The sequence below is a fragment of the Diadema antillarum genome, unplaced genomic scaffold (assembly GCF_040938485.1).
Source record: "Diadema antillarum isolate AM-2024a unplaced genomic scaffold, OU_Dant_1.0 seq00001400_RagTag, whole genome shotgun sequence".
NCBI classification, from domain to species: Eukaryota; Metazoa; Echinodermata; class Echinoidea; order Diadematoida; family Diadematidae; genus Diadema; species Diadema antillarum.
The window spans coordinates 894,769-911,906 of NW_027272155.1; the positions used below are offsets into that span (position 1 = coordinate 894,769).

Here is a 17,138-nt window from a genome sequence, read left to right on the forward strand (position 1 = left end):
CTTTAAATATGCCCTGTGAACTCTGACCTAACATCCCCAAATCCCTGGAATTGCCTCATGTCCTATCATTATTGTTCAGATTAGCATTCACTTTTGAAGTTTACAGCTAATGGAATAGGTCTACATTAATGTGAGATTAAGCAATGCCATACGCTTGCATAGCATTATTGTCCCATCGAAAGATTTATGCATTAGACAGCACCAGTCCATAGCAATGAACCAGTTCCCTTCAAATTTTCTTCATGTAGGCTATTTAGCATTATACCCTATAAGTTATATATCATTTGAAAGCTAACATGAAAGTTTCTAAAATAATGATTTTCTTTCTGTGTAGAAACTATTTGTATTTTCTCATAAGTGGTTACGTTTGAGTAAGCGATATGATCATTCATGTGTATTTCGCACGTAAATATGTATATTGTGTGAAGTCACATACTGTAAACGTCAATATCTTCGCGCGATTAATTTTTCGCGCTGAGCGGCTCGAAAATATATTCGCGGGTTCTTAAATTGGCGCTCCGCAGTGGGTTAATACACAGTCGCTGTTTTCATCCAGCGATGCCAGCGTACGATAAGCGACGTAGCGAGCGGCGCAAGTGCAAGTACAAGCGCTCAACTACGTAGTTTACATGTATTTTACTCGATACATGTACTGTAGTACTAGTACTGTAGTCGCGGGATGTAGCCCACCAATCGGCCATGGGCTCGGTGCGTGCGGTGCGTGCGATGATTTCAGGCCGTTCAAAATGTGCATAGAAAATTGCGAAGATATATTCGCGCGTTTTTTAATTCGCGCTAGCCGAACATAGCACGAAATCCGCGAAAATTTCCACGTTTACAGTGATTCATCAGAGAACTCTGATTTGCATGTCATATTAAAGACCATCATTTTCCCTTTTAATTTATTTATATTTTTCATACTTTTCTTCTCATAAATGTCAGTGAATCATTTCAAAGTTGGAGAGCACAGTTGGGTGAAAAGTGCATGAAACAGCCTCCGGCACCAACAGCTTATAAAAAGCATTACACGACTGGCTGATACAGGTTTAGTAGCCAGCACACAATGAAATTGCCAGCATGATATCAATATTCTGTGATAATGGGAATTAGTGACAGTATAACCAGCAATACCAAAAATTAACCTGAAAGATCTGCAAGGTTACAAGATATATCAATGACCATTAATAGTGAGATGATGAAGGACATATAATCATTTCACTTTTTTTTGTGCTACATTTGCATAGTTATGCAATTGTCTTTGTCTTCTGTATGATTTTCTGAAATTGTTATTTGTTTTGTTTTGTTTTACCATCCATAAATGATATGCATGTGTTATGATGTATAAGATAAAAGCATGAATATTCCGCAATAACACAATCATTTAACACATATATATCTGCAACGATACCCCCCAATTGACAATGTGCACTTTTCAACTAGCCAACCCATGATTCTTTCAGCAAAACTTACTGCTGGTTTGTGCCTTGTTTTGGGAACTGCAATTATTCTAAAGCTACTTTTATTTCTAATGTCTTCACACCCCCCCCCCCCAACTCCAACTATACATTTGTATACAAACACACATAACACATTCATACATGTGTGTGCACACGCTAACAATCAACACACAAATTGTCATGAAATGGTGTTTGTCAGGGGAAGGAATGTGTTAAATCCACAGGAGCCACACCAATAAAGATATTGCAAGGCATCAGTTGAAGGAACTTGGGCCTTTAATCAGTCTGGATCATTCAAAATCTGACAACAAAAGCCAGCAAAGCAGTGAAGCAAAGTAAGAAAAGTGGTGATTTACACACCTATTACATGTACTGAACCACAAAATGCATACTTGCCAACATTTTCATTTGAGAAAGCGGTAGAATCCAGGATGCCTATGCAAGCAGCGCTAGCTTGAATGCTAATGAAATAATTCAAAAGTGGTAGTCTAAAGCCAAATGCGGTAGAGTTGGCAAGTATGAAAATGTAGCAATTATCATTGTGTACACAATTCTTGTATGACAATAATAACAGTCATATGCTATCATATCACAAATGTTCAATGCATTTCCCTCACTAAAGACTTGTAATGATATAACCCAAAGTTGATGGTTGACAGTTGGTTTTTACTCACTGAGTAGAATTTCTTGTTATTACCTGAATGGCATACTGGTAATAATCAAACAAAATCGGCAAATGTAAGCCAGCCTTTGCATGTGTCCGTCATTCATGATACCGGTACAAGAAAGATGTTTTCCTATGCTCCTTTTCAAATCCATTCTATTAGAATTCCTTCAAAAGACTAATGTAACTCTTAAAAACACAAATATCTGTTACCATCCATAAATGATATGCATGTTTTAATATGATATGTAAGTTAAAAGCATGAATATGCTGCAATAACACCATCATTTTATTACACATATTATGTATCTGCAACAAATACCCTCCCATTGACAATGTGCACTAAACTAGCCAACACATGATTCGTAAGCGAATATATTTTGTAATATGCAAGTAGAATAATAATTGTACTTGACATTTATGTACATTGGATAATGGTACAACTAAATGTAGTAAACAACAAATGCAATGTTACTACAAAGCATGGCCAGTCTCCTTAGTAGTAACCATTGACAATCCTACAATCAACTACTTTTCTTGACCTGGGCAATGGCCAAAACAACTACATGTATATCCACCTTCATGCTACTTTCTTGGGCTGCCATTTAAACAAATGCAGCAATCGGCACATACCGGTAAATAATCAGAAAAATGCAAAAAGAGGAATCATCATCTCCCTTCTATACTTTACTGTAGGAAACAACTTGCCTATTTAAACTCAATCTATAAAGTTGTTACACACAATATTTACAGCATTTGTCATTCCTTAATCAAACACAGGAATCTCTGTTGTTTCCTAGTTCCAGCTTTTCAATACACCTGTAGAGAACCCATTGCAATATACAAGCGCTGCACTCAAGTGCACATGGGAGACTACATACAGAAGTTGCCCTTCGTACTGCACATAGCATGCCTTTTCTTGATTTTTTTTCCCTCTATAACTTCTCATCTGTGTCTCCCAGAAACATTTTATCCACAGAGATATCACATAGCAACCATTTGTTAACTAAATAATGGCCAAAGTGTATACTCTGCATGTTCGTTGGAGGCTATTTGCCAAAGTGAGGCATATCCATGCGAGTGATCAGACGTAGAAACATGAGCCAACTTGTGACTGCTGCCAAATGATATAACATTTCCTTTTCTACTGCTACTACCAAGTAGTACTATCGATGAGACTGACACACACCTCTCCATCCATCTTCAGTATGCTTATTCCCTACTTCTCTTTTTTTCCCTCTCATTCTCCATCGACAGAAAGCGACTCAATAAAGTTAGGTGCCTATAGAGTATTAGTCATTACCAGGGTGTCAGTCTCCCTGAATAGTGGTACGAGCCATCATTAATGGTTAACTCTGGTACCCTGTTAATACTCTTAAAAAGCTCAATCCACATACTGTCCATCTTCAAGTCGACACATGAAGCTCACAAAGTATAGTGCTATCATAATTGTTAGACTAGCATACATCGAAAAACACAACTACCAGTATTTCATGGTTGACCGTAATCACCACAAAGTCAACTTCCTTGCTAAAGAATTCTGTAAAACCAAGGCACAAAGGCACATTTATTGAGTGTACATTTATCATAATGTCTGGTATGAAATGTTGCATTTACGTACAATTTTCACAGAAATCGAAGAAGATTGTCAAAAATATGACCTTTTCTCCAACCCAAGAGTGTATCTTCTTCCTTTGGCTGTTTTGAGAAAAAAATGAAAGTCATGCGTTCTCCCCAGGATGATTACTAGGGGAAGATTCTTGACCCAGTCACTCTTCTTTGGCTGAAAAAATATTCATGCTTTCAAAATACACTGTAATTCGTTTTCCCAAATAATGAAAGTAAGCTTGAATAGCACCTCAAGAAAACTCACTGCAGGAAACAACTTATATCACAAAATATCATACTCTGCGTTTTTTTTTTGTAATTCTCTCTCTACTGGCAGATTTACTTTATTCCCCGCAAAAGACCACATGGTGTCATCGATAGTCAACTCAAGTGGTTTCTCCGGAATGCTCACCGATAAAAGCTGTTTCCATATTTTTCAGCATAAAAAAGGGCAGTTTCCATGCCTATATAGCATCAAAGGAATCACATTTGAATTCCACATATATCCTGTTGGAAAAACTGTAAATTTCTGACAATTTCTTGCTATCAATAATCATAATGAATTATAAAACAGATTTACTTGAAGCCAACTATATAGGTGTATAATGTCATTTTTCCATTTTCAAACACAAATATACCTGAAGTCAGTGCTAACATAATATGTGCACATAGTTATTCATCATCAACTGGTTTAAATTGTGAGTGATCGAAGAGTGATTGCAGGCATGAATGGTGATTTTGGACAAATTTATTCAGGCTACCCTATGAGACAGTAGCACCTCTATATTTTCATTTATATGGTACATAATCAACACTTTATTTTTTATACTACACATATGTATCAGAATTCTCTTGTCACCAATCCATAATCTTATCGGGTAATGTTGTACTCATGCCTTCTTTCAGTTGCTCTACAGACTGATTCAAGTTTGATGACCTGTACACCTGCCGCTGGTAGCGGCGCTATTTCGGTCGGCATAGCTCTGGGGCTACCAGCGAGCTCGCTGCTAGCGAGTTGCACTGGTGTACTCAGCAGGCTCGTCAGCACCCATCACGAATAGTTAGCCAGCTGCCGGCCGCCACGCTAATTGTTATTGTTAACTCACTGTGCAAAAGGCTTTCAACGGCTTTTAATGCCTTTCTTTTGGACAAATTAAGTGATTCAGACATATTGATCGAGAATGAAAACTTCAATGGAAGGATCAGGATGATATTGGCAGTTGTGAGAAATGATTTTGTCTTTAAAACACAAGAGTGTTTTATGATATCATTTAAAAGTTACATTTCGTATTGCTGCCATATTTCTTCTTCTCTTTCTAGTTATCAACCCACATGACCAGAGACCAATTCTTGCTTATGTGAAATGGTAGTGCATGTAATGATAGGATTTTCATAGGAAAAAAAATCAAAAAAATATCTTCACGCAGTCTGAAAACAAGACATCATGTCTTGTTTAATAGTATAGAGGTACATCAAGTTGTAGTTGAGGTTAGTGATCTTCCCTCATATGAATGAACTTCTGCTTTGGGACATCAGGTACCTTGCCAAGACAGTAATGTCTGGCTTCACAGTGAAGTCAAATTTGTGATAAATGTGTAATGGAATGGGTACGTCTGTTGCTTCCAGCTGGATGACAATGATTTCCTTTCCTTCAATTTCCTGTGACATCTCACTCAAGACTGTACTAACTCTGTTCATTTTGTGGGTAAGTACAATGAGAATATAGGCGCTTTGAGTCAGTGCCGGTGTCCATGCCTCCTTTAGTCCCAGCTGTCCGAGTCGAATATCCCTCTTGTCAAAGCAACCCTTCAGGCCGTAGGAGGGGCACTCAAGACCAGATAGGAGAGAGAACTCTACCCAACCTTCCACTGTGTAGTTACCTATATCATAAATGACACAGAAATCATATTCCACACCCTCAGTGAGAGGGTGTTCAGGAGATGGGTGGTGATCCCTAGGGGATGCAACCACTTTACTCTTTGGTACCTTTGGACAATTGTTGATGTTCCATTTATTCTCTTGAATGAGGTTCTTCAATCTTGATTCAAAATCTGTGCAGTTCTGCTGCCGTAAGCGTTCTTTTAATTTTCGATTTTTCTGCACTATTATGTTGAAGTCCTCCAGAGCAGGTTGAATCATTTCTTCATAGAGACCCATTTCATTGCTGGGCAGAGGAGTTTGGCAGACCAAGCATTCCATAACATCAAGAACTTCAGAAGCGTACGACCAGAGAAGCTTGTCAAATTCAAACCCTTTGGGCTGGCAGTGACGATAGATATGTGTGAACCAGAATGTGAGCTCCTTGAAGAGATAGCCAGATTTTTTCCCACTTTTGAAGTTCTGGAACATGGCACGCAGGAGCTGTAAGGCTTTATAGGTTTTGGAATGACGGGTGTCTGTTTCGAAAGCAATTTTGTATGTCTCTATGGCTGCAGTGAGATCCCATTTGTCCATCAGACAATCTGCCCAGTTCAGATAAGTGTTTGCTCTGGTATTGCCCTGTTGGCAGTCTGAAGATTCATAGAAATTCTGAAGGGCAGTGTCTCTAAGCTCCTTTGCATCTTTGCGTGAAGTGTGGGGGTGCCTTGATAGTAGGAATTGTGCTTCTGCAAGTACAGCAAGATTTACAGGACTGAAGTTGTACTCCATGGACCTGCTTGCATCCTGTATGGCCTGCTGTATCAATTGATAGGTCTCTTCCAGTGATCTTTTGTCTTTTCCTTTTTGTATCCTCCTTGTCTCATTTATTCTTAATTCTGCTCTCCGAACAAGGGCATTCCAGCATGACCTTTCCATGTGGTAGTCCTGTCCTTGCTTGTGAGCGGCTTCAATGGATTTGCTCAAAAACTTGATTGCTTCTTTATTGTTTCCAGCCTTGAACAAGCAGATTCCCAGTCGACCTAAGATCCACACATTGCTGGGGTCAAACTGAAGGGCCCTTCGATAGCACGAAGATGGATCAATCCATTCCCTGTTGTACTTTTCAGCCACTATTTTGGGAAGAGTAACCTCTGACTGTAGTAGGTGGTGTACCTTTCTGGCAAGTGTGTTTCCCATGACATACCATACATCTGCCTGAAATACATCATCTTGCTCACACTTTTGCACTACCATATCTAGTATTTCAGTAGTTGTACCAATGGCCTTCAGATGGTTAGTATGATCTCCCATGCGAAAAAATGCATTTGAGAGTCTATTGTAGGCCTGTGCTGTATAAAGAAGCCAGTCTCTCTTTTCCCGTTGGTGTTGTGCTTCTTCGTAGCACTTTCTAGCCAAGTGCAGTCCGGCCTCATAGCTCTCCACCTGCTTCTTGCGCCCCTCTAAATCTACATCTATCCCGCATTCTGTGTGGATGTCCCAGAACTGGGCGAGGGCCTGCTCCAGCTGGCAGCGAGCCATCATCAGCTGCTTGTCTTTGTCGGAAGCATTCTCTTGGAGTTCCTTGATCTTGCACTCATACTCAATTGCCTCTCTATCGTTTCGAAGTTTTCTGTATGCTGTCGCCAGATCCTGCAAGGCATTGAGATTCTGTGGGTCATACTCCACTGTTTCCTGCCAGAACTTAATTGCCTTGTCTTTCTTGTAGGAGTGGTAGAACATCAGTCCTAGGTAATGTAGAAATCACATGATCACAAACATGTCTATGTTACATAGATATTTTGCAGGAAAAGAAAAATGCTTGATGTCATCTACAGATGATACAAATAGTTAATGAAATAGCCATTACTTGCAAGCCTTTGTTGCAGGAACTCAGTGTACACCAGTACACTGGTGTTGTTAACACTTTATGAGTAACTCGGTATTAAAAGAAAAAAACAAGTAATTGCATATTTGATAGCCTGCACAAACTCAAAGTTCAGTTCAGTGGATTGGCAATAATGTTTTTTATGTCGTGAAGAATGCATTACATGATGATTGCAAATAATCCATTTTAGTGTGCAGTAACAATAGGATCACGATCTTACTTCCTGACCCTGTAAGTCAAATTTGTCATCATTTCTGTGTGAACATTATATTTTTCTATACAGATGAAAATCTGAGGCAGGACCAAAGAGGGGAACAGGCCTATTCTAACTGCATTTCACCCCATCATTGGCAGGAAAGCATTATGATAAAAGTGATAAGCAGTTAACAGGTTGTCTGAGCACAGCTACTAAGCTCTCTGTCCTACAACACTTATGTCCTGAAGCAAAAACTCCTTTAACAGTATTGATTCCGTGGATGCAATGGATGAGAAGCAATAAACATTGAATGTTGTGATGTGCATCATTAAGATGCATGCACTGATGAAAGTTGCACACAGAATCTATTGTACATGATAGATTCCATGAATGCCATTACTGGTTTTCCCTTCACAGAAATTGTAGCCATGCTGTAGGTATCCATTGGCATATTTTTTAGAGCACAAACAGATTGAACAAGAGCACTCCACAAGAGCATACCTCTGCCAAGCAGCCATGATTAATATATCACCATTTCGTAGGCAGTGTGGGCCTATCTTCAACACAAACATAAAAGTACATGGACCTGTACACAATACGTTTGGTGAAAATCTGATCATCCATTGCAGAGTTAGTGGGAGATTAAATTTATTTTATGTCTTTTATGATCCCATTACCTTTGACCTTTAACCTCATTACTCCAATTTTAACTGTCATTTTCTTACTTCATTATGAACACATCCTGAAGTTTATTGAAAATCCAATCATTTGTTCTTGAGTATTTAGGAGATAAAGCTTATTTTATGTCCTTTATGGCTACTATGACCTTTGATCTTTGACCTCATAATTCCCATATAAGGGAGATTGACCTTGAACCTTATGACCCCAAAATTTGATTGTTCCTTTCTTTTGAATACCTCATTATGAACATACCAGTACGATGCAAGTTTTTTGAAATTTCTTGTTCTCAAGTTATCTTGTACAGAAACGGACAGACAAACTATCAATTATGAATTGGGAAACACAATCTCCGCCGGGCCCATGGTTTCACTCACTGGCAGAGTTACCTCAGCCTGGATCTAAGTACATTTTAAGTATTAAAAAAGGAAATGATGTTAACCTGTGATGTACTTGAAATGTGTGCTGAACTAGCTTGCTGCTCCTATAGTGAGCACATGAATGAAACTTGTTGAAATTTGGAGCTTGTTTTGAAAACGAGCCTCTCGTACTGAATGCATGAGACCCGTCTCATTCTCCTCTCTCATCCTGGCTCACCTGCAACATTCCGTGCCGCATTCAGGAACGGCGGACTGTTGACCCTCCTTGTTAGGATGTTGAACATTACTGATATTGTCGACTGTATGCGTTTCTCATCCAGTATGGTGATCTGGCCGTTGTTGATATTCAGCTCCCGGAGTTTAAGGAGACCTGGAGTTGGAGGCTGCCTATCAGGTGTTGTTGGCAGGGTATATGACTCTTGACCTCCTGGTCCGGGGTCGGCTCCATGGTCTTCCATCAGTATTAGCTGGGTGCAACAGTCCTGCAACGTAGTATAGATCAGTGTAATTTGTCTCAAGATTCAATTCTATCTTTCTTATTCCAGTACAAAAAATCTTGGGGTCATCACCGCTAAATGTATGTATTACATGTTTGTGTGATGCATGTGACTGAATGCCATATGGAACTGTTATGTGATGTTTTGAATTATTCTTGCTTAGGTTTACAAGCCCAGAGATACCGGGCCACGGTGAGGGCACATCTACCTCTTTTACCACATTTAGAGTCCCCCCTTGTTTACCTCAGATGATGGGGACCCTAAACAGTCACAGCACAAAGCACAAGACTGGAGTGAGTCTGGAGTGAGTCTGGAATGAGTCTGGAATGAGTCTGGAATGAGTCTGGTGTATATGTTGTGCTAGACTAAAGACAGCCTATGGTAGCACAAGTTAGCACATCCTCTAGAGGTTGTGGTGCTGTGTTTACCGCAGACAAAGGGATCGACTCTAAATGGTCTTTGCATCAACACAGCAGACACATTTTGGTGACCTGCTCTGTGTAAGGCAGACTGGGCTTATGTGCCATAATGTATGCCAATTACCCCATGCTGGACAACCAGGGAAGTCTCAATGGGGTCATCCCACAAGACCGACACCCACGAGTCCAGAGATGCCAAGTTCAAAAAATTTTCTTGAGTGAGATTTTCATGACTCGGCATCTCGACTGGTGAGCAACGGAGCGAAGTGACCGAGTGGGGAGAGGGTGTGGGAGGGGGCTGTCCTCCCTCCTATGGCAGGGAGCTTTTTCAATTTTTAGCTCTGGTTATGGTGCGATCTGGTACATACGTAATTGGCTATTTTTTACTTATTTTGAAAGACAGTAGGGAAATATACCTTCTAATGCAACAATCACTTCATTCCTTTGATCTATGGTCTTGATGTGTGAAAAAAAAATGGGTGTCATGCATGAGATTGTGAGATGGACCCTAAATGTGTGTGTCTCACGCTGAAAGCATGAGACTTGGTAGTTCTGCGAGTCATATGGCCCACAAGTTTGACATAGAAGGTCCATGAGTCATACAGCTCACGAGTCATACAGCCCATGAGTTCGACACAAGGTAAAAACAGCCTACAAGTTCAACAATTACAATATGCGGCTAATGTGTCGGTCTCGTGGGCTTTGTTAGCTTATAGTCTCAAACTCATGGGCTGTATGACTCGTGAGCTGTATAACTCGAATGGGCTGTATGACTTGTGAGCTGTATAATTCATGGGCCGTATGACTTGTGAGCTCTATGACTCATGGGCTGTATGACTCAAGGGTGTCAGTCTTGTGACGTCAGAGCTACCAAGTCTCACGCATTCTGCGTGAAACTCAAGCATTTAGGGTCTGTCTCACAATCTCACGCATGACACCCATATTTCTCACACATGAATATTGGGAGCATAGCTTAAAGAATTAAAGTGAAAGTTGCAATTGAAGGCATATTTCCCTTTTGTCTTTCAAAATAAGTAAAAAGTATTCACTTAAGTATATGCACCAGCTTCCACTATTAAGAGCTAAAAATTGAAAAAGCTCCCTACTATGGGAGGTCAGACACCCCCCTCCCACACCCTCCCCTCGCTCAGTCGCTTTGCTCCCTCGCTCACGCACATATGCGCGTGCGCAGAGATGCTGAGTTATGAAAATCTCACTCATAAAATTTTTTTGAACTTAGCATCTATGTGCTGTGCGCCTGTCTCAATGGGGGTTTGTCCCACCCCTTCCGCCCACCGAGTTAGTATTAAAAAATAGCATGTCCTCCAGAGGTTCTCTCAGTCAGGGAACTCTAAACGGGGTACGATAGCTTCAACCTGCTGAGATATTGAAATTGTAAGCAATCCCATGCAGATTACGGTGTATCATTGTCATTAACACAGCTCTTGCTTTCAAGTATCTGAGAGGCTTGACTACTCACACCATTATTGACTATCCATTGTTGTTTTTACCCATAATGCCTCCACCACAAAGTGTCATCAGAGCCATTTTGTTTGTGTTCAGGTTGTCATCTGTCCGTCCATAATCAATTTCATGGATGGCGCTACTGAAGAATGGTTAGGAGTATCCAAATGAAACTTTGCATATCTATGTATGTATGAGTGAATGAATGAATGAATGAATTTATCATCCAAAGTGAGAACATTATTCTTGTTTCCAAATATGTGACCGGCGACAACGGTTTCAGGCAAAAGTCGGGAATTTTGAAAATTCATTTTTTCACTGAATCACATTGCTCATTTCCTAAGCTTTGCATTGATATAAAACACTTGTATTCTTCGGCACCATAAGTGGGCATAGAAAGAGAAATAAAATGCACTTTTTAAGTTGTTAGCCCCACAAAATTGCGAGAAAACAGGCTTTGAAGATTCACCTCTTTCTCAAGGACAATGTCCGAGCGGCGATGCGAGGGGAGAATCACCCATCCGTACGATGGTGCCAATCGATGTTAAGCCCCGCCTTTAGCAACCACATCGCCTTCTGATTGGCTCCCTGAGAGAGTCAAATTTCCCGGGCACCTTCCTCGGAGCTCAGCGTATGGAGCCGAAAAACAATGCGTTTCGCTCGGGTTTGTTTACCAGTACATCTTTCAAGATGGCGAATACGATAATTGCACGTATGGTGTACATGTACATGACGTGTATGGTGCACGTATACGCAATGGCATCCACACGCCATGACTGTGCAATGTGCATATGTAACAGGAGCGGTGGCGAATCCACACATTTACAAATCGCGTTTTCATTGTGGTTAATTTGTCTTTATCATTGGCGACCCTTTTGAAAGCAGAATTGCTAGTGCTGGCAAGGGTCATGCTTAAATAAAAAAAAAACACAACTCGTTAGTTTGGTGCGATTTTGACGTGTAGTATTTGAATATAATTGGTCACATGTGACTGCTCCTTTCCTCTTATCTGCCTTCCATTGAGTCAGTCTGCTGTCATAATCTTTACTACATGTACAAGTAGACACATTTGAGAATATTTAGTTTTCTTTTCACACGATTATGTCATGCTACACGATTTTTGTTTCACTTCCGTTGTCGAACATTGCGGTAGAATAGTTTGGACAGAAAGCCACACGAAGAGCACGCACTACAGAGCGAGCGAGCGAGCGTATAAACCACTATAGCAAGAGCAATGGAGCATGTAATCGTGCACGCGTGGACAAAGCATTCCCCACACGCTGCAACTGGTGTCTCCGAAAGCCGAATTATGTAAATGTATGCGACGCACCAGCCAATCGCATGCGAGACCGTGCGCCGTAGCAACACTGGGGATATTGGCGCGGCATTCGAAAGAAGCTCGAAACTGACGAGTGCGATCCAACATAGGGTGCTTAAAATTCCATTTTCGATAGGAAAAACTTAGTCTTATGCTATGAAATTTAATGTAGATGTAGAAAACATACCAAAGATTCGATTTCTGCAAAAAAACTAAATCGACAAAAATAATGGTCAAAATCTTTGTACCCCTCCTAGGAGGGAATTTGCTCTTGCGACTTTTGCCTGAAACCGTTGTCGCGGGTCACATATTCATTTACAAAAAAAAGCAAGGAATTAAAATAGGAACCAGAGTGGACGTAGCCTTTTGACAAGGCCTCGTGGCTGAAGATCGAGACTAACTCGCCACACTGAGCACTGTGAGAACTGGATGAATGCAAGACCAAGTGGCACAGCCACGAGTCCTTCTGAAACCTGGGGGTTTTTTTGTCCCTATCGCCTCCCGACGAAGGCGAATATCTCATGCTCTTTACTTTGTGTTGCCCAATCACATGATTTTAGTTATAGCATATGTCCTGGTGGGTATAGTATAGCACCGATTGCAAAGCCTATCACATTGTCACCTTGTTGGTTTTCTATAAGAGGCATGGCAATGTCCCTTACGAAAAAGTCCTGTGGTACTCCTGTGGTAATTACCACAGGACGGTACCACAGGACAGTACCACAGGAAAGTACCACAGGACAGTACCACAGGACAGTACCACAGGAATTGTCCTGTGGTATTTTGGGACATACCACAGGACAGTACCACAGGAATTCCTGTGGTATTTTGGGACGTACCACAGGGCAGTACCACAGGAAAGTACCACAGGACCGGTACCACAGAACAGTACCACAGGACAGTACCACAGGAATCCCTGTGGTATTTTGGGACGTACCACAGGGCAGTACCACAGGACTAGTACCACAGAACAGTACCACAGGAACTGTCCTGTGGTATTTTGGGACAGTACCACAGGACAGTACCACAGGTCGATCATTACCACACAGCATTACCGCAGGGCAGTACCACACAGCATTTCCATGGTACCACAGGAGAGTACCACACAGGATAGATCAAAAAAAAAATCTTGGAGACTTTTAGCCACATTTCAAGGAATATTTCTGATAGGTGAGTGATGGATTTTAGGACAAACATGGCCCTACTTAATAACCTGTCCTACTCCTAACATATAACCTCAAACAAAAGTCTAATGGCCAAGTGCCAATCTAGTCCTATAATAGATCTATATAGTCATATTCTATTCCTAGGTAGCCATCCACCCTCTCAGTACATATATATATGGCCGTCTATCCGTAAAGCATTAAGGCATGGTTACTAACTCGATTATACTTTATTATCAAGATATGAAATTACACTTTCATAACAATATCTATGATATTGGGAATAACATAACATAATTAGACAATCTTTCATAAAGTTCAAAGTAAGTTCCATCATTAATACTTTGACTTTTAAAGTCATATATGTATTTTCTAAAATCTAGAGTGCTTTTTATGAATATTCATGAGCTATGTAAAAATTTGTACCACAGGAGTACCACAGGAGTACCACAGGAGTACCACAGAAGTCCTTATGAAATTTCTCATGCTTTACATCAGCACTTTCAATAAATAGGTAATACTGTAGTATAGGACAGGATAAGTAATGGCAAATCAATTGTTATAATTCACAGCATAACTTATCTATCAATTAATTGAGGAATATTAATATGTGCTTTTTTGTTTGTATTTTTGTTATAAATTTCAGTTGATTCTGCCTTACAATTATCCTGTGTGGTACTCCTGTGTGGTACTGCTGTTTGATATTCTCCTGATGTGATAGTCCTCTGGTATAAAATGTTAAGAAAAAAAAAGAATATCCTGTAGCATTTTTCTGTGGCACTTACGAATTTAATTTGCTGTGTGGTACTTCTGTGTGGAATAGCACCATATTATGATTTTCCTGTGGGATTTTGGACAGTTCCTGTGGTACTCTCCTGTGGTATACATCGAAAATTACCACAGGAATTCCTGTCGTACTGTCCTGTGGTACGTCCCAAAATTCCACAGGACAATTCGTGTGGTACTGTCCTGTGGTACGTCCCAAAATACCACAGGACAAGTCATGTGGTACTGTCCTGTGGTACTATCCTGTGGTACTTTCCTGTGGTATTGTCCTGTGGTACTGCCCTGTGGTACTGCCCTGTGGTACTGTCCTGTGGTACGTCCCAAAATACCACAGGACAAGTCGTGTGGTACTGTCCTGTGGTACTATCCTGTGGTACTGTCCTGTGGTACGTCCCAAAATACCACAGGACAAGTCGTGTGGTACTGTACTGTGGTACTATCCTGTGGTACTGTCCTGTGGTACTGCCCTGTGGTACGTCCCAAAATACCACAGGACAAGTCGTGTGGTACTGTCCTGTGGTACTATCCTGTGGTACTTTCCTGTGGTACAGTCCTGTGGTACTGCCCTGTGGTACTGTCCTGTGATACGTCCCAAAATACCACAGGACAAGTCGTGAGGTTCTGTCCTGTGGTAATATCCTGTGGTACTGTCCTTTGGTATGTCCCAAAATACCACAGGACAAGTCGTGTGGTACTGTCCTGTGGTACTTTCCTGTGGTACTGCCCTGTGGTACTTTCCTGCGGTACTGCACTGTGGTACGTCCCAAAATAGCGGGACGAGTCGTGTGGTACTGTCCTGTGGTACTATCCTGTGGTACTTTCCTGTGGTACTGTCCTGTGGTACTGCCCTGTGGTACGTCCCAAAATACCACAGGACAAGTGTGGTACTGTCCTGTGGTACTATCCTGTGGTACTTTCCTGTGGTACTGTCCTGTGGTACTGTCCTGTGGTACTGCCCTGTGGTACTGTCCTGTGGTACGTCCCAAAATACCACAGGACAAGTCGTGAGGTACTGTCCTGTGGTACTATCCTGTGGTACTGTCCTGTGGTACGTCCCAAAATACCACAGGACAATTCCTGTGGTACTGTCCTGTGGTACTATCCTGTGGTACTTTCCTGTGGTACTGTCCTGTGGAACTGCCCTGTGGTACTGTCCTGTGGTACGTCCTAAAATACCACAGAACAAGTCGTGTGGTACTGTCCTGTGGTACTATCCTGTGGTACTTTCCTGTTGTACTCTCCTGTGGTACGTCCCAAAATACCACAGGACAATTCATGTGGTACTGTCCTGTGGTACTGTTGTGTGGTATACATCCCAAAATACCACAGGACAATTTGTGTGTATACTGTCTTGTGGTACTGTCCTGTGGAACTTTCCTGTGGTAATGTCCTGTGGTACTGCCCTGTGGTACATCCCAGAGTACCACACGATCCTGTGACACAGTACCACACAGTTCCTGTGTTAGCATATATTTGTGTGGTACATTGTGTGGTACCAACCAGTACCACAGGGAGTACCACATGAGCCTGTAAAACAGTACCACACAGTTCCTGTGGTAACATTTATTTATGTGGTACATTGTGTGGTACTGACAAGTACTACAGGGAGTACCCTACAAGCCTGTGGTACAGTACCACACAGTTCCTGTGGTAACATTACAAGTGTGTGGTACATTGTGTGGTACCGACAAGTACCACAGGGAGTACCACAGGACTTTTTTGTTAGGGGTAAAACACGATGTATTCGCAGCATGAAAATTTTGCGAATAGGAGCCGACGGCCTTTCTTGCAGCATGAAATTTTGGAAAATTGCCACTGGCATCTAATGCATATTGTGTAGGCAAAAACTTTCGCGTGCATTTTAATTTCACGAATTTTGGTGCTCGCGAAATTCGCGAAATTAAAATGCACCCAAACATTCCTTGTTTTCAAATACAGTATTCATTTTGCTTGGGCAAAACTTGTTCTTTGGGTTAAAGCACAAATACTTTAGAACCTTAATGTGGTAGGCTGTCAGCTTTCATAATTCTTGAAATATTGCTCTGTGAAAAGTGTTACAAAACACGTATTACATAATATTGTATGCAGTGCAATGAGGAAAATGGAGCAATTTATTGTTTTTATCAAAATCTGGATTAAATTTCAAGGTCATTATTATGTAATGAAAGTGTTTTGTGGTATATATTACTAAAATATGTATAACAGACTACCCCTACTGCAAATATCACAGGGCTAGGCCTTTTTATCTTGAAAGCCTGGACATTTGAAATGTCCTCTAAACCCAATATGTGATATTACATGGGAATTTGGCCATTTACGACCATTTTCGGTAGGGTAAATTTGCCATTGAACATTTCGGGAGCAAAATTTCTTTGGTAACCCAAGATAATATAGGTAAATGTCTATCAACACACAAAACTCTCCACACACACGCTCTCCATAAAAACGGTGGGCATGAATGCACCAATTTTTTTCAAAATTACTGAGCAAGTCAAAGCCTTCAACAGCCTAATATTTTAGAACCTAAGGTGATGAAATGTGGAAGATATTAGCCTCTAAATTGGCATCAAAATTTTGGAAATTAACATTTAACACCATTTTCGGTGACCTCGTGCACGTTAACGAAAAGTCAATTTCGCGTCACAGTCAGTTTTTCTTGCAAAGACTATAAAGTTCTCTCAATTTCCAGAAAATGAACGCTTTTGCATAAATATCCATGCCACCACAATCAATCAAAAATGCCTAATTTTCTTTTTAACTAAT

The 17,138-nt window shown here is 40.9% G+C and overlaps 1 protein-coding gene across 1 annotated transcript; it reads right to left on the reverse strand.

The window, feature by feature from the left end:
- Nucleotides 1–5,232: 5,232 nt before the first annotated feature.
- On the reverse strand, nucleotides 5,233–9,186 carry LOC139709035 (uncharacterized). The gene is made up of 2 exons (XM_071621002.1): nucleotides 8,946–9,186; nucleotides 5,233–7,334 (listed from the first exon to the last, which is right to left on the reverse strand). The coding sequence occupies exons 1-2, from the start codon at nucleotides 9,184–9,186 to the stop codon at nucleotides 5,233–5,235; spliced, it is 2,343 nt and encodes a 780-aa protein (XP_071477103.1).
- Nucleotides 9,187–17,138: the final 7,952 nt, after the last annotated feature.

Excerpts from the sequence above, each read along its gene's own strand:
- LOC139709035 (XM_071621002.1), bottom strand. The coding sequence starts at position 9,186 with ATGGAAGACCATGGAGCCGACCCCGGACCAGGAGGTCAAGAGTCATAT. Across the intron at positions 7,335-8,945 it reads TGCGGCACGGAATGTTGCAG|GACTGATGTTCTACCACTCC; the intron begins GTGAGCCAGGAT and ends TACATTACCTAG.